We start from the raw sequence: 22,306 nt of genomic DNA, 5'->3' as shown, positions 1-22,306 counted from the left end.
TGTTTACATTGGCATGTTGAGCTGATTTGTTTTTAAAACATTTAAATATTTAGAATTTTTAAGGTAAAAAAATAAATAACATGAAAATTTCAATTTTCTTACTTGACTCAACTTTTCAGATGGAAACACATATAGGAGCAATAAAAGCCACTAACTTAGCTGATCGGTTAGCTTTTTTAATATCAAATAAGAAAAGTTCATCTGAAGGATATGTCAGTTGAGTTATTATTGCTTCACAATATTGTCACCCTGATTATTACCTTGATTTATGGATAAATGACCCTTATTTTCATTAATATAAATTATTGCTGGATTAATATTCAGGTTATTCTTTCCCGTGCACCAAATATTCTATATATCTTCAAAATCAGAGAGTAAAATGGAAGCTTCAGTGCCTTTTATGACCTAGTCTTGGCGTTATACATTTTCACTTCTGCTTTATTCTTTTCATTAGAATTATTTTCAAAAGTTCAGTGCAAGGGGCTGGAAGACTAGGCACCACTCTTTGAAAGAATTTGTGGACATATTTTAAATCACACATATTCTAATGCAGTTTATTTTTTTCACATTTTTTATTGTGAAATATAACATATATACAGAAAAGTGATAACTTTCAAAGTAAGTAATTAAAGGGCAAATTTCAAAGAATGTAATGGGTTACAGTTCCATGATTTCAGTTTTTTCCTTATTGTGAAATATAACATATGCATAAAGGTGATGACTTTCAAAGTACGATTTTACAAGTGGCTATAGAGCAAATTCCAAAGAGTCTTATGGGGGTTGCTACCCCTTCCTCTCATTTAATCACTTTCTCAGTCTAGGCAGTCTAGGCAGTCTAGGCAGTCTAGGCAGTGTCCAGTCTAGGCAGTGTCCAGTGTCCAGTGTCCAGGCAGTGACCATCCTAACATATGGAAAAGGGTTGTCAACATTGTGGGGAATGGGACTGCATCTGATTGTTTTCTTAAAGAAGCTGTCGCCTCTGGGTTTTAGGACTTGTCTGGCATAGGAACACTCTGGTGGATTTAAGTTTCTGAGAGGTAAGCAGTGAGTAAAACTTCTATAGAATTTCAGATAAGGACCTAGGTATTTCAGGACTACTGTTGGTGTGGCCATTTGGGACATCTAGCTGGACCTCGCATAAGAGAAACCTCCAGGATACCCTTTCAGCTCTATATGAAGTCTCTTAGCCACTGTAACCATATTTTGTTACTTTTCTTTTCCCCGTTTTGGTCAAAAAGACATTTTCAGTCCCTCGATACCAGGGCCAGGCTCATTCTTAGGAGTCATGTCCCACATCGCCAGGGAGATTCACTCCCCTGGGAGTCATGTCCCACATAGTGGGGAGGTTAATGAATTTATTTACCAATTTGGGTGTAGAGAGAGAAAGGTCAATCTGAGCAACAAAAGAGGTTCTCTGGAGGTGCCTCTTAGGAATAATTATAGGTGGGGTAGCCTCTCATTTACAGCCCTAAGTTTCGCAAGAGCAAACTTCAAGATTGAGGGCTTGATTTATTAAGGAGGTAGTTCCTAATTTTACATAGCATATATTCTATCCAAGATAAACAATTAGTATCTCACGTTATCTTCACTTGGTTGTACAATCACCACTTTCAATTTTTAACCATTATCATAACACAAAACACCCCAAAGCTCTTATCAGCCCCTAATTATTCATCCTTAGTATTAGTGTAGTATTGGTAAGGTATTCCCATTAAATATTGTCTATTATATGCAACGGGTAGTTTTCCCCATATGCCACTCTGTTGTTAACTCTTTGTACCAGTGTCATACCTTAGAATTATATCATGCAAGCAGTTATTTATATTTGTAGTGCTACTCTGTGGGTTACATGCCTTTAAGTAACCACTTTCGATCATGTTAGCCCTCAGTGTGGCAATGATACTTATAATCTCATTAACGAACCATAATCACCCCTGTCCATTTCCATGCCTTTAAATTCACCCTCATTGTCATGTTTGTACATATTCGATTATTATTCCCCCTTCACTATCTTCTTTCTATCTCTGGGTCTCCTATATTCTACATTAGAAGACACTGATTTTAGTTTGTTCAAGGAGTTCACATTAGTGGTAACTTACGCTATCTCTCTTTTTGGTGTCTGGCTTATTTCACTCAGCGTTATGTTTTCAAGGTTCATCCATGTCGTCATATATTTCAGGACCTCGTTCCTTCTTACTGCTGCATAGTATTCCATCGTATGGTTATACCACATTTTTTTTATCCAGTCATCTGTTTAAGGACATTTGGACTGTTTCCAACTCTTTGCAATTGTGAATGGTGCCACTAAGAACATCAGTGTGCAAATGTCTGTTCATGTCACTGCTTTCAGATCTTCTGGATAAATACCTAGAAGTGAAGTTGCCAGATCGCAGGTAACTTCATATCTAGTTTTCTGAGGAACCGCCAAACTGTTCCCACCAGCAATGAATAAAGAGTTTCAATTTCTCCACATCTTCTCCAGCGTTTGTAGTTTACTGTTTGTTTAATGGCAGCCATTCTTATTGGTGTGAGATGATGTCTCATTTTGATTTTGATTTGCATTTCCCTAATAGCTAGTGAAGATGAACATTTTTTCATGTGTTTGTTAGCCATTTGTATTTCCTCTTCAGAAAAAAAATGTCTCTTCATATCTTTTGCCCATTTTATAATTGGGTTTTTTGTTCTATTGTTGAGTTGTAGGATTTCTTTGTATGTACTGAATATCCTCTTTATCAGATAATATGGTTTCCAAATAATTTTTTCTCATTGAATTATCTGTCTCTTCACCTTTTTGACAAAGTCCTTTGAGGCACAGAAGCTTTTGATTTTGAGGAGTTCCCATTTATCTGTTTTTCTTTTGTTGCTTGTGCTTTGGATGTTAGGTTTAAGAAGCTACCTCCTATTACTAGATTTTGAAGATGTTTCCCTATGTTATCTTCCAGGAGTTTTATGGTACTACCTCTTATATTTAGGTGTTTGATGCACTTTGAGTTAACTTTTGTCTACGGTGTAAGGTAAGGGTCCTCTTTCATTCTTTTGGATATGGATATCGAGTTTTCCCAGCCCAGTTGTTGAAGAGACTGTTCTGTCCCAGTTCAGTGGATTTGGGGACCTTATCAGAAATCCGTTGCAATATATCTGGGGATCTATTTCCAAACTCTCAATTAAATTCCGTTAATCAGTATGTCTATCTTTTTGCAAGTACCATGTTTTGACCACTGTGGCTTTATAGTAGACTTTAAAGTTAAGAAGTATAAGTCTTCCCACCTCGTTCTTCTTTTTTAGAATGTTTTTGGCAATTCGAGGCTCCTTTCCCTTCCAAATAAATTTGATAACTAGCCTTTCCAAGTCTGCAAAGTAGGTTGTAGGAATTTTGATTCAAATTGTGTTGAATCTGCAGATAGTTTGGGTAGAATTGTCATCCTAATGATGTTTAGCCTTCCTGTCCATGAACACGGAATGTCTTTCCACCTATTTAGGCCCTCTTTGATTTCCTTTAGTAAAGTTTTGTAATTTTCTCTAAAGAGGTCTTTTACATCCTTGATTAAGTTTATTCCTAGGTACTTGATTTTTTTTTAGTTGCTATTGTGAATAGAATTTTTTTCTTGATTGCCTGTTCAGTTAGGTCATTATTAGTATATAGGAACATTACTGACTTCCATGCATTAATCTTGTATTCCACCACTCTTCTGAAATTCTTTATTACCTCAAGAAGCTTTTTTGTTGATTTCTCAGGATTTTCCAAATATACAATCATATCATCTGCAAATAATGAGAGTTTTGCCTCTTCCTTTCCAACTTAGATGCTTTTTATTTCTATGTCTTGCCGAATTGCTCTGGCTAGAATTTCTAGCACAATACTGTATAATGGTGGTAACAGTGGGCATTCTTGTCACATTCCTTATCTTGCGGGGAAGGCTTGCAGTCTCTTCCCATTGAGTACTATGCAGGCTGTGGGTTTTTCATATATAGCCTTTATCATATTGAGGAAAGTTGCATCAATTCCTACCTTATGAAGTGTTTTTATCAAAAAAGGATACTGAATTTTGTTGGATGCTTTTTCAACATCTTTTGAGATGATCATTTGATTTTTCCCTTTTGATTTGTTAATGTTTTGTATTACATTGATTGAGTTTCTTATGTTGAACCACCCTTGCATGCCTAGAATGAACCCCACTTGATCGTGATGTATAATTCTTTTAGTGTGCCTTTGTATTGGATTTGCAAGTATTTTGTTGAGAGTTTTTGCGTCTTTATTCATTAGGGAGATTGGCCTGTAGTTTTCCTTTCTTGTAGTATATTTATCTGGTTTTTGTAAGAGTGATGTTAGCTTCATAAAATGAGTTAGGTAGTGTTCCATTTTCTTCAATTTTTTTAAACAGTTTGAGCAGGAATGGTGTCAGTTCTTTTTCGAAAGTTTGGTGAAATTCCCCCTTGTGAAGCCATCTGGACCTGGGCTTTTATTTGTAGGAAGATTTCTTGATGACTGATTAGATCTCCTTACTTGTGCTTGGTTTGTTTAGGTCTTCTTTTTCTTCCTGGGTCAATGTGGGTCATTCATGTGTTTTCCAGAAATTGTCCATTTCCTCTAAGTTGTCTAGTTTGTTGGCATACAGTTGTTCATAGTATCCTCTTATGATTTTTAAATTTCTTCAGTATCCACAGTAATGATCCCCCCTCTCATCTCTAATTTTGTTTATTTGGGTCTTCTCTCTTTTTCACTTTCTCATTCTAGTTAAGGGTTTGTTAATCTTGTTTATATTCTCAAAGAACTAACTTTTGGTTTTATTTATTCTATTGTTTTGTTGTTGTTCTCCATATCATTTACTTCTGCTTTAATTTTTGCTATTTCTTCTACTTGCTTTGGGGTTAGTTTGATGATCATTCTCTAGCTTCTTCAGTTGTTCAGCAAGTTCTTTGGTTTTAGCTTTCTCTTCCTTTTTAATGTATGCATTTAGAGCTATAAATTTCCCTTTCAGCACCACCTTTGCTGCATCCCATAGGTTTTGATATGTTGCATTCTTATTTTCATTCATCTCTAGATATTTACTGATTTCTCTTGCAATTTCTTTGACCCACTTACTTGTTAGGAGTGTGTTTTGTAACCTTCATATATTTGTGAAAGTTCTGGTTGTTTGTTTTACTGATGGTCAGAGAATTTGCTTTGAATAATTTGTCTTTCATATTTATTGAGACTTGTGCCCCATTGTATGATCTATCCTGGGGAACATTCCATGAGCACTAGAGAAGAATGTATATTCTGGTAATTTGGGATGTAACAATCTATATGTGTCTAGAGTCTGTGGGGTGGGGGTGAGGTACCTGGTGCTTCCGTATGGTACCCTTGCTTTTCCCTGCCTCTCGCCCATGAACACCATGGACTTCTGTTGTGGAAGAATAAATGCACCAGGTCCTGTTTCCTGTGTTCCCTCACAGAAGCTCCTGGCTACAGGGCTGAGAAGGATTATCTCCCCAGCTAATTGCTGAAATGGGTGTGGGTGAGTGGAGAGCTGCTCTCTCCTCTGCTTGGCAGCTGGCTTACAATTCCCAGCCCCTGGTGATCCACATTAAATAAACTCATCCCATCCTTTCAGATGTAATTTCTCCACTTTGTTGTCCAGGGTTCCACTACATATTGTAGATATCATTCTCTGGCTGCCTGTACTCTGGAACTGTCCTGGATGTTTTCTACCTATTCTTTCATTTTTTCACGGAGGAGAAGTTTGCTCTGTCTCTACTATTCCACCATCTTCCTGGAAGTCCAATCTTGAGATCATGGAATTCACCAGCTGGGATTCAGTAACTTTGCAGACAGCTGTACAAGAGTCCAAACTACATATGCCTGCCTGGGTCTGAAATCTCCTCTGCCAATACTTCCAGGCTTCTCATTCTGGGATTTTCCATTGTTGGTGGTATCATCCATTCAGGAATAATCCTATTTGGGCTTTGGATCTGTGCCCAGTCTCTCACCTGGAGGCTGTGGAGCGAGTTGCTAAACTGCCTCATGCGAGGTCCAGGGCACAACAGAAACTTGCAGCAAATGATTCCTCTGTTGCAGAGAATAAAGAGTCCAGAAAGGACAGCTAATCTTATTGCACTTACTCTTAGTCCAAAAGAGTAGGGAAAGAAGTTCCATCAGAGCCAGTGTCCCAGGGTGGCCCCAAACTGCTCTGGGTTGGGGTTGATAGATGGCAACTATGCATACCGCATTTGGCAAAGAAGGGAGACCCTCTTACGCAGTTTTATTCAAAGTAAAGTCTAATTCCAAACAGCTGATGGTCCTCTATACTACATTCCTGCTTTTATTTCTTTCTTTTAAATTAGAGCATTTATAAGTTTATAGAAAAAATATGCAGAAAGTATAGTTTCCATATACCCACTCCCCCTGACATTTTCCTTATTATTAATATTTGGTGTTAGTGTTGGTACCTTTGTTACAATTGATGAAACAATATTATTATAATTACACTATTAACTGTATTCCGTAGTTTATCTCAGGGTTCACTCTTTTTGTACAATCCTATGTTGTTGGGTTTTTATTCTTATTTATTTATTTGTTTTTATTCTAATATATACTGCCTAAAATTGCCTATTTTAACCATTGTATTAGGGTTCTCTAGGGAAACAGAGCTAACAAGAGATATCTGTAAATATAAGATTTTATGTCTCATGCAACTGTGGGGATGCACGAGTCCAAATTCCATAGGGCAGGCAGCAAACTGAGGAGTTTGATGAACTTCTCAGGATATGCTGGCTAGCCAAAGAAGTGAAGATTCTCTTTCTTTCTGCCTTAAAAGTCTTCGACTGATTGGATTAAATCCAGCTGATTGAATTCTCTCCTTGCATAAGACATGCCCTTCATTGATGTAATCAGTCACAGGTGCAGTCAATTGACTGATGGTTTAATAAGCCAGCCTTCTGGTTTATTAACCAGCCACAAATGTCCTTGCAGTAATGGTTAGGCCAGTGCTTGCTTTACCAGACACCTAGACACCATCACCTGGCCAAGTTGACACATGAACCTGTCAGAACCATGTTCCAATACATAATTCAATAGTGTTACATTCAGTGTTGTGATACCATCACCACCATCCGTTATCAAAACTTTTCTACCACCCCAAACAGAAATTCTGTACCAGTTATGTGTTAACTTCCCATTCCCTACCCTCACCCTGGCCGCTGATAACCTGCATTCTAGTTTTCACCATGAATTTGCTTATTCTGATTATTTCATATAAGTGAGATATGTAATAGTTGTCCTTTGTGTCTGGCTTATTTCACCCAAAATGATGTCTTCATGGTTTGTCCATGTTGATGCATGGATTAAAACTTCAGTCTGTTTTAAGACTGAATAATACTTCATTGTATGAATATACCACATTTTATCCATTCATCTGTTTATGTATTCTTGGGTTGCTTCCGTCTTTTGGCAATTGTGAATAATAATGCTATGAACATTGGTGTGCTAATATCTGCTTGAGTCCTTGTTTCCATTTTTTTAGGTATATAACTAGAGATGGGATTGCTGGGTCATTTGGAAATTCTATACTTAACTTTCTGTGAAACCGCCAAACTGTTGTCCATAACACTAGTTGCCCACTTTTGCTTAGGATGATCTTTAAGTCATTCTTTTCTTTTTCTTTGTTCCCCCCCTCCCTCCTTCCCTGCCTTCCTTATCTCTCTCTATCTCCCTCTCTCCCTTCCTCCCTCCTCCCCCCTCCCTTTCCTTCATCCTCTCTCTCCTCCCCTCTCTCTCTTTCTCTCTCTTTGACATGCCCTTGATGTTTCCAGTCTAACCAGTCTTACTGTATTTTAGGATCAAAACAAAGTGAAGGGGTATGACTATCAGAAATGTTATGATATGGAAGTTACAATTTCTAAGTTGAAAGAAGTACCAGAAAATTTCCTTTTCTTTTTTATCCCTAAGTTCTTATAGCTATTTCTTCAGTTGTTAAGATGGAAAACACAAGTAGCTATCTTTGAAATTGTCTTTGAATACTTCCATGACCCTGCGTGCTAACTGAACAGAGTTTGACTACTTCTAACTTAAAAAACATTTTAAAGTTAGCAATTAATTTTGTAGCAAGATCACCTGAACTCATTTTAATACTTTACTTTGTAACCTTTGTTGTTCCTACATACTCTTGTAGGTGATGATTTTACGTGACCCTTGAGCTTGTCTCTAGTGGGATTCTGTGGGAGGATGAACACAGAAGAGTTGGAGTTATTGAGTGATTCCAAATACAGAAACTATGTAGCTGCAATCGACAAAGCGCTAAAGAATTTTGAATATTCCAGTGAATGGGCAGATTTGATATCAGCACTTGGAAAACTTAACAAGGTACGTATGTCTTATCCATTTCATAAAAAAGGAATAAAAATTAGAAATCTGTGTTTCTACTTACTGGATCTAAATCTTGAAGTAAAGAAATTAAAAGCATAAGCAAACCTCAGAATTACTTTGAAGAGTGCTATTTTACTTCATGAATTCTATGCCTTTGTAGTCAAGAATAACGTTAAGGCTTTAGAAGTTCTATTTCAAAGAGAAACAGTGCCTGAAAAATACAATTGCCACCATTATTATTACCTATAAAAACACAAGACTAGGAAGCAAATATGCTATCCATGAGGGTTAATACGTTTCTGTAATCGAACATGATATATATGGCTCTGGAGTTCCTAGCAGCAAAAACAGCAAATAGGATGCAGTAGCTGCTGCATCCTTTCCAAATGGTATATAGCAGCAAGGAAACATCTTATGTCCGTGCAAGCCTTAGTTATATGCAGTAGTTTTTTCGAAGGCAATTTGATACACAAGCAGTCGCTTAGGTTTTGGAGCTTGGCCTTGAATGATCTTTCTTGACATGTCTGCTTTTTGTTCGCTATTATTATGGTGGTGTCACTGGCCAACTCCTAGCTTTTAATTTTGGTTCTTTTTTTTTTTTTTTTAACTTACATCAAATTTGTCTTACCTCACACCTATTAAGATCTGAGCTGGAGAGAGAGCTGAGCTGCCAGGTGTTGATTAACACAGCAAGCCAAAATAAAAGTTAAACAGTCAAACCTTTCATCACTTATTGCAATAGTATAAGCAAGAGGCTAAACAGGACAAAGTGCCAGCTCTCCCAGTGTTCCATTTTCTCCCCATGAAATGGTGCCAGGTGAGCGTCAGGTGGATCAGCACGGATGTCAGGATTGTCTTACTGCTGATGGAGCTCCAAACAAAAAGCTCCTGCCTTTTATGGACTTCGTGCCTTGCAGGAGGCAGAGGGGAAAGGTTCAGAAGTGGAAACTACTGAGTACTGAGTCAGTAGAGAAGCATGTCTTTAAGTTTGCCTGATAAAGATAGTCTTGGCAGAGATGCCTGAGAAAAAGCCTCAGCCCAGGGCCACTCAGATAAGGCCACAGAATGGAGCCTTTGGGTTAAGAATGCAGATAAGCATAACAGCATGGCCTACCAAGGGAGGTAAAGAGTACTGACTTCTTGAATGCAACTCCCTTGTAGTACACCTTGATTGTTCATCAAGTCTAATGTCCAGAAGGCAGCTTTTCCCCTTGTGGCTTGTCAAGTAAAGTCTTTGAGGCCTGAAAGGTCACAGGTAGGGTTGTGGCCTGGAGTCAGACTCCTCAACCCATAGTTTTGTTTTTGTTTTTATTTTTGTTTTCCCATAGTTGTTATTGAATAGGAATGCTTCTAAATATTAAGGCAGCTAGGGAAGCAGAAAGGTAAGAAGAGCTCTCCCAATAACTGTTTTAATTTCAAACAACTTAGCATACAATTGAAAGCTAAGAAATTAGTCTTAAAATACATACAAGGACACTAGTTTTCAACCTGACACTCACTATGGCTAATAAAAAGAAGAGCTTCCATGTTCAATGTGCCAAGGATTTATTTTAAAAGTAGATGTGGGACCATATAATATGTATAAAGAGGCAGGGCAAGATGGTGAATTGGTGAGTTGTATGTTTTAGTTACTCCTCCAGGGAAGTACGTAGAAAGCCAGGAACTGCGTGGACTGGACACCGCAGAGCAATCTGACTTTGGGCATACTTCATACAACACTCATGAATATGTTGAACTGCTGAGATCAGCGAAATCTGTAAGTTTTTGTGGCCAGGGGACCCGCGCCCCGCCCTGCCAGGCTCAGTCCCGTGGGAGGAGGGGCCATCAGCGCTGGGAAGGAGAAGGGAGAACTGCAGTGGCAGCTCTTATCGGAAACTCATTCTACTGATCCAAACTCCAACCATAGATAGACTGAGACCAGACACCAGAGAATCTGAGAGCAGCCAGCCCAGCAGAGAGGAGATAGGCATAGCAAACAACAGCAAGACAAACTCAAAAATAAAAGCAGATGCTTTTTGGAGTGCTGGTGAACATAGAAAGGGGAAGGGCAGAGCTCAGGCCCACAGGCTCATTTGCAAAACCCAAAGAAAAACTGATCTCTCTGCCCACTGGATCTTTCCTTAATAGCCCTAATTGCTTTGTCTCTTAGCATTTCAATAACGCACTAGATCTGCCAGGACGGCCCCCCTTTTTTTTCCTTTTTTTTTTAATATCTTTTTTTCATTTTCTAAAACAATTACTCTAAGAAGCCCAATACAGAAAGCCTCAAAGACTTCCAATTTCGGCAGGTCAAGACAAGAGCAGAACTGAGAGCTCTGAGACAAAAGGCAATAATCCAGTGGCTGAGAAAATTCACTAAACACCACAACTTCCCAAGAAAAGAGGGGATGAAAAAGCATTCGACAAAATCCAACATCCCTTTTTGATAAAAACACTTCAAAAGGTAGGATTTGAAGGAAACTTCAATATGATAAAGAGCATATATGAAAAACCCACAGCCAGCATAGTACTGAAGTTGAGAGACTGAAAGCCTTCCCTCTAAGATCAGGAACAAGACAAGGATGCCTGCTATCACCACTGTTATTCAACATTGTGCTGGAAGTGCTAGCCAGGGCAATCCGGCAAGACAAAGAAATAAAAGGCATCCAAATTGGAAAGGAAGAAGTAAAACTGTCATTGTTTGCAGATGATATGATCTTATATCTGGAAAACCCTGAGAAATTGATGATACGGCTACTAGAGCTAATAAACAAATTTAGCAAAGTAGCGGGATACAAGATTAATGCACATAAGTCAGTAATGTTTCTATATGCTAGAAATGAACAAACTGAAGAGACACTCAAGAAAAAGATACCATTTTCAATACCATCTAAAAAAATCAAGTACCTAGGAATAAACTTAACCAAAGATGTAAAAGACCTATACAAAGAAAACTACATAACTCTATTAAAAGGAATAGAAGGGGACCTTAAAAGATGGAAAAATATTCCATGTTCATGGACAAGAAGGCTAAATGTTATCAAGATGTCAATTCTACCCAAACTCATCTACAGATTCAGTGCAATCCCAATCAAAATTCCATCAACCTGCTTTGCAGACTTGGAAAAGCTAGTTATCAAATTTATTTGGAAAGGGAAGATGCCTCGAATTGCTAAAGACACTCTGAAAAAGAAAAACGAAGTGGGAGGACTTACACTCCCTGACTTTGAAGCTTATTATAAAGCCACAGTTGTCAAAACAGCATGGTATTGGCACAAAGATAGACATATAGATCAATGGAATCGAATTGAGAATTCGGAGATAGACCCCCAGATCTATGGCCGACTGATCTTTGATAAGGCCCCCAAAGTCACTGAACTGGGTCATAAAGGTCTTTTCAACCAATGGGGCTGGGAGAGTTGGATATCCATATCCAAAAGAATAAAAGAGGACCCCTACCTCACACCCTGCACAAAAATTAACTCAAAATGGACCAAATATCTCAATATAAAAGAAAGCACCATAAAACTCCTAGAAGATAATGTAGGAAAACATCTTCAAGACCTTGTATTAGGTGGCCACTTCCTAGACTTTACACCCAAAGCACGAGCAACAAAAGAAAAAATAGATAAATGGGAACTCCTCAAGCTTAGAAATTTCTGTACCTCAAAGGAATTTCTCAAAAAGGTAAAGGGGCAGCCAACTCAATGGGAAAAAAAGTTTGGAAACCATGTATCTGACAAAAGACTGATATCTTGCATATATAAAGAAATCCTACAACTCAATGACGATAGTACAGACAGGCTAATTATAAAATGGGCAAAAGCTATGAAAAGACAGTTCTCTGAAGAGGAGATACAAATGGCCAAGAAACACATGAAAAAATGTTCAGCTTTACTAGCTATTAGAGAGATGCAAATTAAGACCACAATGAGATACCATCTCACACCAATTAGAATGGCCGCCATTAAACAAACAGGAAACTACAAATGCTGGAGGGGATGTGGAGAAATTGGAACTCTTATTCATTGTTGGTGGGACTGTATAATGGTTCAGCCACTGTGGAAGTCAGTCTGGCAGTTCCTTAGAAAACTAGATATAGAGATACCCTTCGATCCAGCGATTTCACTTCTCGGTATATACCCGGAAGATCGGAGAGCAGTGACACGAACAGGTATCTGCACGCCAATGTGCATAGCAGCATTATTCACAGTTGCCAAGAGATGGAAACAACCCAAATGTCCTTCAACAGATGAGTGGATAAATAAAAGGTGGTATATACACACGATGGAATACTACACGGCAGTAAGAAGGAACGACCTCGTGAAACATATGACAACATGGATGAACCTTGAAGACATAATGCTGAGCGAAATGAGCCAGGCACAAAAAGAGAAATATTATATGCTACCACTAATGTGAACTTTGAAAAATGTAAAACAAATGGTTTATAATGTAGAATGTAGGGGAACTAGCGATAGAGAGCAATTAAGGAAGGGGGAACAATAATCCAAGAAGAACAGATAAGCTATCATGGGTAAATTTAATGTTCTGGGAATGCCCAGGAATGACTATGGTCTGTTAATTTCTGATGGGTATAGTAGGACCAAGTTCACAGAAATGTTGCTATATTAGGTTACTTTCTTGGGGTAGAGTAAGAAAATGTTGGAAGTAAAGTAGTTATCTTAGGTTAGTTGTCTTTTTCTTACTCCCTTATTATGGTCTCTTTGAAATGTTCTTTTATTCTATGTTTTTTTTTTTTTAACTTTTTTATTTTTCATACAGTTGATTTAGGAAAAAAAAAAAAAGTAGATGTGTAAGTTTATGTTCCACATGTTAACTTCTGACATTTATTGTTTGAGGTTTAAAAAATTCTTGGTTTTTACAACATGCTCAAGTAGTTAATTAGAAATTGTATCCAAATGTAGTTTGTTTAAAGATAGTTGAGTTCTTTCTCTTCTTTAAGAGTTACTATTTTAAAAAGCAATTCATTAAATTATGAATATTAATTTGCATTATTATATTCATAATTATTTTAAATAGATTAATCAGTATTCATGAAAACAGATTTCATTGAATCCAGATAGCACAAAATAATCCGGATATACAAGTTATTGCAAAAACTTGCCTAAAATCGTTGTGGAACAAGGCAAGTATACTAAATTTTCACCTCAGTTTTCCAGTTCAGAAATGCTCTTACAAAATGGTGGTGCACTTTGCTTTTTTTTGTTTCCATTTTCATTGGTATTAATTTAATTTCTTTATTGAAGCATTTTGTGTTATATATCATTAGACTTCCTTATACAGAGATACTTCTGATAATAATTATACTGTTCTTAAAAGTATATGTAAATATTAACTCTTTGCTCCTATCTCTAAAATTCAAATTAATAATCTAGAAATGTAAGGCATCTGGTTTGAAAGAATAAAATGCTTGTCACAGCTGTATATTTACTGTTGTGTTTTCCTTAATCTACTTTTGGTTACCTATAGATCTAATTTTATTTACATTCATTACTTCCAATTTAAAATTGAATTGAAGGTTTTTAGTGGGAATAACATAGACGACATTATGTCTGGGTGGATGCTGATTAGAACCTTCACTATTTAATGAACTGGGAGTTCTTGTGCTAGTTGTGCTGTACTGCCTTTGGCAGGTCATTTTATATATCTCAGCCTCAGTTGTTTATTTTGTGAAATAAAGGACTTCTCATGTATTTATTCTAAGTTCCAGTTCTAGCATATTATTCTTTATTCGTTTTGAGTCTCCATTTTTTGTTATTCTGTCAGCACTTTAATATTACCTTCTGTGTTTATATTGAAGGACTACATTTGTAAGATCTTTTTATTACTTAAAGTAACTAATCTTCCTTGTGTGATTTGCAAGATAGGATATTCTTATATAAATTTTGCCTTTATATTATCTCTAAAAAAATGTTATGGTTAAATAAAGAAAGCAAAATGTATTTTGGTCCAATTGTTTAGTTAGTTATTTTTAAAAAGAAAAAGGGAAAATTTAGTAAGTTTTATAATTTGTGTGTGTGTGAACATTTTCTTGATAAAGTGTGAAAAACAATTTCCTTTAGCACTAATGTGTATTGGGGAAATAAGCTCATGGTTCTTAGAAGCATTGAAATTACTTGATAGAGCAGTAGTTCTACTTTCAACTGCCTATCTGTAGTGAGGTCATATTTTCTTTAGATATTTCACACAAACAGCAAATCAAAAATAAATTGAGAGTTGACATCTATATGACAACCCAGCTATCTTGTATTAAGTCAGACGTTCAAAATTTGCAAAAATCTAAAACATTGTCTCTCCAAAAAATTTTGTTTGGAAAGTATTGTTTTTTTTAATTAAAAATACGTTATTTCTATTAATGTGAAATGGGTTTATTATTTTTTAAATAAATTAATATTTTTAAATCCTCAGTTTTAATTTCTAATATGATATATCTTGACAAATATAACACACAAATGAACAAGTTTTGGGGGTTCCTCTTAAATTTTTAAGTGTGTAAAACTGTAAAAGAAAATTTTTAAGAGTATAAATTTCTGGACAGTGGGGCAAATTTACTAACCTGGATGCAGCCTGAGGATTGCACTGCCTCTTAGAAGTTGGTCCAATGCCTGTAGATATCCTATTTCCAGTTTTAAAATATTCTTTTTAAATGAAGATTAATTTTGATAATAATGTTAAATTTTGATAATGTGCTAGTAAATAGAAATAAAATGAAATATATTATCTCTATTTTCTCAACTGCATTAAAATGCTTTTTTTTAAAAGGTTTTACAAAATAACGCCAAGTACCAGGTAGTACCCAAAAAACTGACCATAGGCAAACGCTTAGCTCAATGTCTGCATCCAGCATTACCGGGTGGAGTTCATCGGAAGGCTCTTGAAACATATGAAATTATCTTCAAAATCATTGGATCTAAGCGACTTGCCAAAGATCTTTTTTTATATAGGTAAGAATAATTTTACTATTTGCATATAATATAAATCATTTTTAAACTATTTTATGCTTTCTTCAGTAAAAACTAAAAAAATGAAAATTCCTTAAAGATAAAAGTTTTCAGTTATTGTAAGTATTTTGGTAGTTAAGTAATTCAGAAAAATTTAGAATATTATTCAATGTGAGTTTTTTAAATTGTCAGATGTCATTTATATGAAGTTCACTCAGAATTGTTCAAACTACAGTACATTATACCTTTTTAAGCTTGAGAACCATCCTGTAAAAAATTAAGATACCTTGATCTCCCATCCTCTTTCAACATTGTTGACCATTCTCAACTTGAAATGGGTTTTTCCCTTGGCTTCTGTGATACTACATTCTCCTCTTTAGTTACTGTGTCTCAATCTTTATTCACTCTTGAGATTGATAATGCAAGCCATCTTTTCTTTTTTTGTTTTTGTTTTGTTTTGTTTTTGTTTTTTTTGCTTTGATCAGTCTTGTCAAGACTGATCACTTTACTGTGTATGTTTTTTCTTTATTTTTTGTTCAGATAGGCCTTCTCCGACCTCACTTTTTAAAATGGCATTACCTGCCTCTGATCCAGTCTTCCTGTTCTCCTGTGCTTTTTATTTACCCCTCTATGACCATCTGATATATACATATGATATATTTATATACCATGTGTATGTATTTTTAAAATTTTAGTTTTTTACATATCGTATGTCTCTATCCCACTCCCCTGAAGATAAGCTTCATGAGAATAATGATTTCTTCATGATTTATGATTTATTGATTGTTCTATTTTAGGTGCCTTGAAAAGTACCTGACACATATTGGGCACTTAATAAATATTTGTTGAATTGATAATCTAAAGAAATTATATTTGTTGTAATTCAGGTTTGTGGTACTATAAAAGGTTATTAAAGAAAAATTAGCATGGATATTTTAATAAAAATAGTATCTGAAGTCAGAAAAGGATTTTAACAGTAATAAATAGTACAGTTCAAGAACAGCACCAATAAAAAAATGCTAAGAAGCATTGCTGAATCAGTGTTCTGTGTAATTCTCTCATAGCTGATAGATGTTCCTTTTTGGACCTGTCTTTGATAACTCATGCCTGCTGCTTTTTTTTTTTTCTCCATGCCTCATTTATTGATGAGTGTGATACCTATTTTGTAGCCCAATTAGTCAGTCTGGGTACTTTCTTGCTGTCAGGGTTTTGTTTTGTTTTGTTTTGTTTCTTAAATTAAATTCAGTTTTATTGATATATATTCACATACCACACAGTCATCTATGGTGTACAATCAACTGTTCACAGCACCATCATATAGTTATGCGTTCATCACCCCTATCTATTCTTGAACATTTTCCTTATACTGGAAAGAATCAGAACAAGATTAAAAAATAAAAGTAAAACAGAACACCCAAATCATCCACCCCCCCATCCTACCCTATTTTTCATTTAGTTTTTGTCCCCATTTTTCTACTTATCCATCCATACACTGGGTAAAGGGAGTGCGATCCACAGGGTTTTCATGATCACACTCTCACCCCTTGCAAGCTACATTGCCGTACAATTGTCTTCAACAGTCAAGGCTACTGTGTTGGAGTTTGATAGTTTCAGACATTTACTTCTAGCTATTCCAATAAATTAAAACCTAAAAAGTGTTATCTATATAGTGCATGAGAATGTCCACCAGAGTGACCTCTTGACTTCATTTGAAATCTCTCAGCCACTGAAGCTTTGTTTTGTTTCAATTCGCATCCCCCTTTTGGTCAAGAAGATGTTCTCAATCCCATGATGCCGGGTCCAAATTCATCCCTGGGATGCCTGCTACGTTTTAACTCTTAAGTAATAGAAGTTTTACCTTGGAAACCATTGTTTTACAAAATTGCAGTACATTTTTTTTTTCATCAGTAGCATATTATGCAAGAATAATAAATTAAATCTAGTATACCATTTGTGAAATATGGCAGACATTCTTATATATATTCATGTCATGGAATAAAATTTTATTCTGTACTTTTTAGAAGTACTGCTAATTTAAAAGATAAACTGTATATTAATGTTGGACTCTGTATTTTAGTAAGTAATGATTTAATTTCAAGATTTATTGTTTAACATAACAAATACAAATACTTTTAAAGTTTTATAATCTGTTATATGATGAAATACCATATTGCTTGCCTCTTCAAGATTCATTTATTTTAACATGATGCAGTACACAAAGGTATTAAGAAGGCAAGAAGTTCAGCTTGAATACTTTATAATATTGAATAGAATATCAACAGTCGGCTTTTCGCAGTACAAATCTGGACCTCAGAGTAGAGAGAGAGATTTTTAGAGCAGTCAGCATTTAGAAGCTAGAGAAAAGTTGAGATCCCCCAGGTGGTACATTGTGAATAACAATGAGGGGAAAGGAATGAAACCACTTTGTATTTAGAAGTCACATTATTTAAAGGGAAGATGGGAGAAAGTAGTCAGTGAAAAGGAATAAGAGTCAGAGTAGAAATTGCCCTAGGAGACAGCTATCCTGGAAGCCAAATAGAAGAGAGTTTTAAGAAAGAAAAAGTTATATTTAGTAGTATCAAATATTACAGTCAAAGGAGGATACGGGCTGAAATAGACCATTGAATCTGAAAATTAGTAGGTCTTTTTGACTGTTGTGAGAACAGTTGCAATAGAGGGATAGAAGAGTCATGATTGAAGATCAGAGGAGAGGTGATAAATGGGAGGGACTGCATTTATATATATTTCGGAAGTTGCAGTACAATGGCGGCTTCAAGCCAGAAGGAAATTAAGGTTAAATTTTGGGGGGTTTTGTTCTTGTTCTCTTTTTAGGATCGTGGGGAAAGTCTTGTTTTTTTTTTTCTTTTATGTAGCAGTTTCATTGAGATATGTTCACATACAATCCATCCAAAGAGTATAGTTAACGGCTTTTAGTGTAATCACAAAGTGATCACATCACATTAGCGCAATCAATTTTAGAACATTTTCATTACTCCAAAAAGAAAACCCCATACCTGTTAGTAGTCACCTCTCAATCCTCTTTCCTTCCCCAGCCCTACATAACCACTAATCTAATTCGGTCTCTATGGATTTACTTATATTTACATTTTAAATAAATGGAACCATACAATACATAGTACTTTGTGTCTGGTTTCTTTCGCTTAGCATAATGTAATTTTTAATTACTATTTTTTTTTAATTAGAGAAGCTGTAGGTTTACAAAAAATTCATGTAAAAAATACAACATTCCCATATATCCCCCTGTTGTTGACACTTGCATTAGTGTGGTATCTTTGTTACAATTGATGAAAGATTATTGAAATATTACTGTTAACTATACTCCACAGTTTGCATTAGGTGCATTTTCCCCATACACCACTCTATTATTAACACCTTGTAGTTGTGATATACATTTGTTCCTATTCATGGAAGAATATTCCTGTATTTGTACTATTAACCACCTTCATCATCCATAACAGGATTTACTATGTTATATAGTCCCTTGTTTCATTCTTGAGCTTTCCTTCTAGTGATATACATGGCCCTAAACTTCCCCTTTCAATCAAAATCACACTCATGATTCAGCACTGTTGTTTATACGTGTGATAATGTGCTACCCTCACCTCTATCAATTTCCAAACATTTACAACCAACCTTATTTAAAAATTCTGTACAAATTAAGCATCAGTTCCCCATTCTCTACCGTTATTCTATCGTCTGGTAAGCTATATTCTAGATAATAACTCCGTAAGTTTGCTCATTATATTGAGTTTGTATTAGTGAGATCATATCATATTGATCCTTTTGTGTCTGGCTTATTTCACTCAACAAAATGTCCTTAAGTTTCATCCATGTTGTTGCATGCACCAGGATTTCATTCCTTCTTACAGCTGTATAACATTCCATTGTATGTGTATACCACATTTTATTTATCCATTCATAGGTTGTTGGACACTTGGGTTGCTTCCATCTTTTGGCAGTTGTGAATAATGCCATTATGAACACCGATGTTCAAATGTCTGTTTGCATCCCTGCTTTTAGTTCTTCTGGATATATACCTAGAAGTTGGATTGCTGGATGACATGGCAGTTCTATACCTAGCTTCTTGAGGAACTGCCAAACTTGTCTCTCGCAGCAGCTGCACCATTTTACGTTCCCAACAGCAGTGAATGAGTGTTCCTGTTTCTCCACACCCCTTCCAACACTTGTAGATTTGTTTTTTTAAATAGTGGCCTTTCTAATAGGTGTGAAATGATGTCTTATTGTGGTTTTGATTTGCATTTCCTTAAAAGCTAGTGAGGTTGATGCTCTTTTCATGTTCTTTTTAGCCATTTGTATTTCCTCTTTAGAAAAATATCTATTCAAGTATTTTGCCCATTTTAATTGTTTTTTATTATTGAGTCATAGAGTTTCTTTATATATTGTATGTATTAAACCCTATCACATATGTGGTTTGTAAATATTTTCTCCTGCTGAGTAGGTTGTCTTTTCACTTTCTTGACAGACTCCTTTGAAGCACAGAAGTTTTTAATCTTGAGGAGGTCCATTTATCTATTTTTTTCTTTTGTTGCCTGTGCTTTGAGTGTCAAGTCTAAGAAACCATTGTAATGTCTACCACGAGATCTTCAAGATGTTTCCCTACATTTTCTTCTAGGAGTTTTATGGTCCTGGTTCTTATATTTAAGTCTTTGACCCATTTTGAGTTAATTTTTGTATAGGTATGGGATAGGGTCCTCTTTCATTCTTTTGCATATGGATATCCAGTTCTCCCAGCACTGTCTGTTGAAGAGACTGTTCTGTTTCAGTTGAGTGGACTTGGCAGCTTTGTCAATTATCAGTTGTCCATAGATGTGAGGGTCCATGTCTAAACTCTGAATTCAATTCCATTGGTCAATATAGCTATCCTTATTCGAGTATCATGGTGTTTGACCACTGTAGCTTTATGATATGCTTTAAAGTTAGGAAGTGTGTGCCCTCCAATTTCGTTCTCCTCTCTCAAAATGTTTTTGGCTATTCAGGACCTCTTACCCTGCCAAATAAATTTAACAATTTGCTTTTCCATTTTGCAAAGTAGGATGTTGGAATTCTGATTGGGACTGTGTTGAATCTGTAAATCAATTTGGGTAGAATTAACATCTTAACGATATTTAGTCTTCCAACCCACGAATGCAGCATGTCCTTCCATTTATTTAGGTCTTCTTTGATTTCTTTTAGTAATGTTTCATTTAAGTCCTTTACAGTCATATTTAAATTTATTCCTAGTTATTTGATTCTTTTAGTTGCTATTGTAAATGGAATTTTTTTCTTGGTTTTCTTCTCACATTGCTCATTACTAGTGTATGGAAACACTACTGATTTTTGCTTGTTGATCTTGTATCTCACCACTTTGCTGAACTCGTTTATTAGCTCTTGTAGCTTTGTTGTAGACTTTTTGAGACTTTCTGTATATGAGATCATGTTATCTATAAATAGTGAACATGTTTCTTTTTCCTTTCTGGCTTAGTTGCTTTTTATTTCTTTTACTTGCCTGACTGCTCTAGCTAGAAATTCTAGCACAATATTGAGTAACAGTTGTAACAGTGACATCCTTGTTTGGTTCCCAGTCTTAGAGGGAAAGCTTTAGTCTTTCACCATTGAGTACAATGTTAGCTGTGGGTTTTCATATACGTCCTTGATCATGTTGAAGAAATTTTCTTCTATTCCAATTTTTTGAATTGATTTTATCAAGAAAGCCTACTTTATTTTTTCAGATGCCTTTTCTGTGTCAATCTAGACAATCATTTGGTTTTTCCTTTTCGATTTGTTAATGCAGTGTATTACATTAATTGATTTTCTTGTGTTGAACTACCCTGCATACCTGGAATAAAACCCAGTTGATCATAGTCTGTAATTCTTTTAATGCACCGTTGGATTCTATTTGCAAGTATTTTGTTGAAGGTTTTCATTAGAGAAATGGTCTGTAACTTTATTTCCTGGTAGTATCTTTAAGGTGTAGTATGTTTAACATTAAGGTGATGTTGACTTCATAAAATGAGTTAGATAATGTTCTCTTCAGATTTTTGGAAGAGTTTGAGCAGGATTAGTATTAATTTTTCTTGGAATGTTGATAGAATTCACCTGTGAAGCCACCTGGTCCTGGGTTCTCTTTGTTGATAGGCTTTTGATGACTAATTCAATCTCTTTACCTGTGGTTGGTCTATTGAGGTCCTCTGTTTCTTCTAGAATCAGTGTAGGTTGTATGTTTCTAGGAATTTGTCCATTTCATCTAAGTAGTCTAATTTGTTGGCATACAGTTGTTCGTATTATCTGCTTATGATCCTTTTTCTTTCTGTGATGTCAGTTGTAATGCCCCCCTGTGCTAGTTTGGAGCTGTTATATACCCCAAAAAAGGCCATGTTCTTTTAATCCATTCCTCTGTGTGTGTGTAGACCTATTATGGGTGGGACTTTTTGATTAGATGGTTTCAACTGAGATGTGACCCAGCCCATTCAAGGTGAGTCTTAATCCTTTTACTGGAGTCCTTTATGAAAGGATAGGAGAGATGAAACCAGGAAAAGCTCATAGAAAAAAAGCCCCCAGAGGAGCTGAGAGAGCCACTGAAGCAAGGAGCTGAAGGCAACAAAACCTGGGGATGTAGGACAAGCAGACACTGGCCATGTGCCTTCTCATGTGACAGAGGTGTCCCACATGCCAGCAGCCTTCCTTCAGAGTCCAGGTATCAACTGTTGATGCCTTAATTTTGACATTTTCTTGGCCTTGGAACTGTAAATTTGTAAACTAATAGATTCCCGTAGTAAAAACCAACCCATTTCTAGTATATTGTATTCCAGCAGCTTTAGCAATCACCCACCCACCCACCCCCATTTCTGATATTATTTGTTGGCATCGTCTCTCTTTTTCTCTTTGACAGTCTAGCTAATGTCATGTTATTGATCATCTCAAAGAACCAACTTATAGTTTTATTGATTCTCTCATTTTTTTGTTCTCCATTTCATTTATTTCTGCTTTAATCTTTGTT

The 22,306-nt window shown here is 35.9% G+C and overlaps 1 protein-coding gene across 10 annotated transcripts in view; it reads left to right on the top strand.

Annotated features, from left to right (window-relative positions):
• DOP1A (DOP1 leucine zipper like protein A) overlaps positions 1 to 22,306 on the top strand; it is a 181,121-nt gene that overhangs the window by 30,558 nt on the left and 128,257 nt on the right. For all 10 annotated transcript variants that reach the window (XR_005217870.1, XR_005217869.1, XR_005217868.1 and 7 more), the window contains exons 2-3: positions 8,151 to 8,341; positions 15,110 to 15,291. Coding sequence is in view for 7 of the 10 variants with exons in the window: in XM_037842943.1 (XP_037698871.1) it covers positions 8,204 to 8,341; positions 15,110 to 15,291 (320 nt within the window). In the remaining 3 variants the exon portion in view is untranslated. The remainder of the gene's footprint in view (positions 1 to 8,150; positions 8,342 to 15,109; positions 15,292 to 22,306) is intronic.

The sequence above is a fragment of the Choloepus didactylus genome, chromosome 7 (genome assembly GCF_015220235.1).
Source record: "Choloepus didactylus isolate mChoDid1 chromosome 7, mChoDid1.pri, whole genome shotgun sequence".
Taxonomy (NCBI): domain Eukaryota; kingdom Metazoa; phylum Chordata; class Mammalia; order Pilosa; family Megalonychidae; genus Choloepus; species Choloepus didactylus.
Note: the sequence above shows the minus strand (reverse complement) of the source record. Positions and strands in the feature narration are given on the sequence as shown.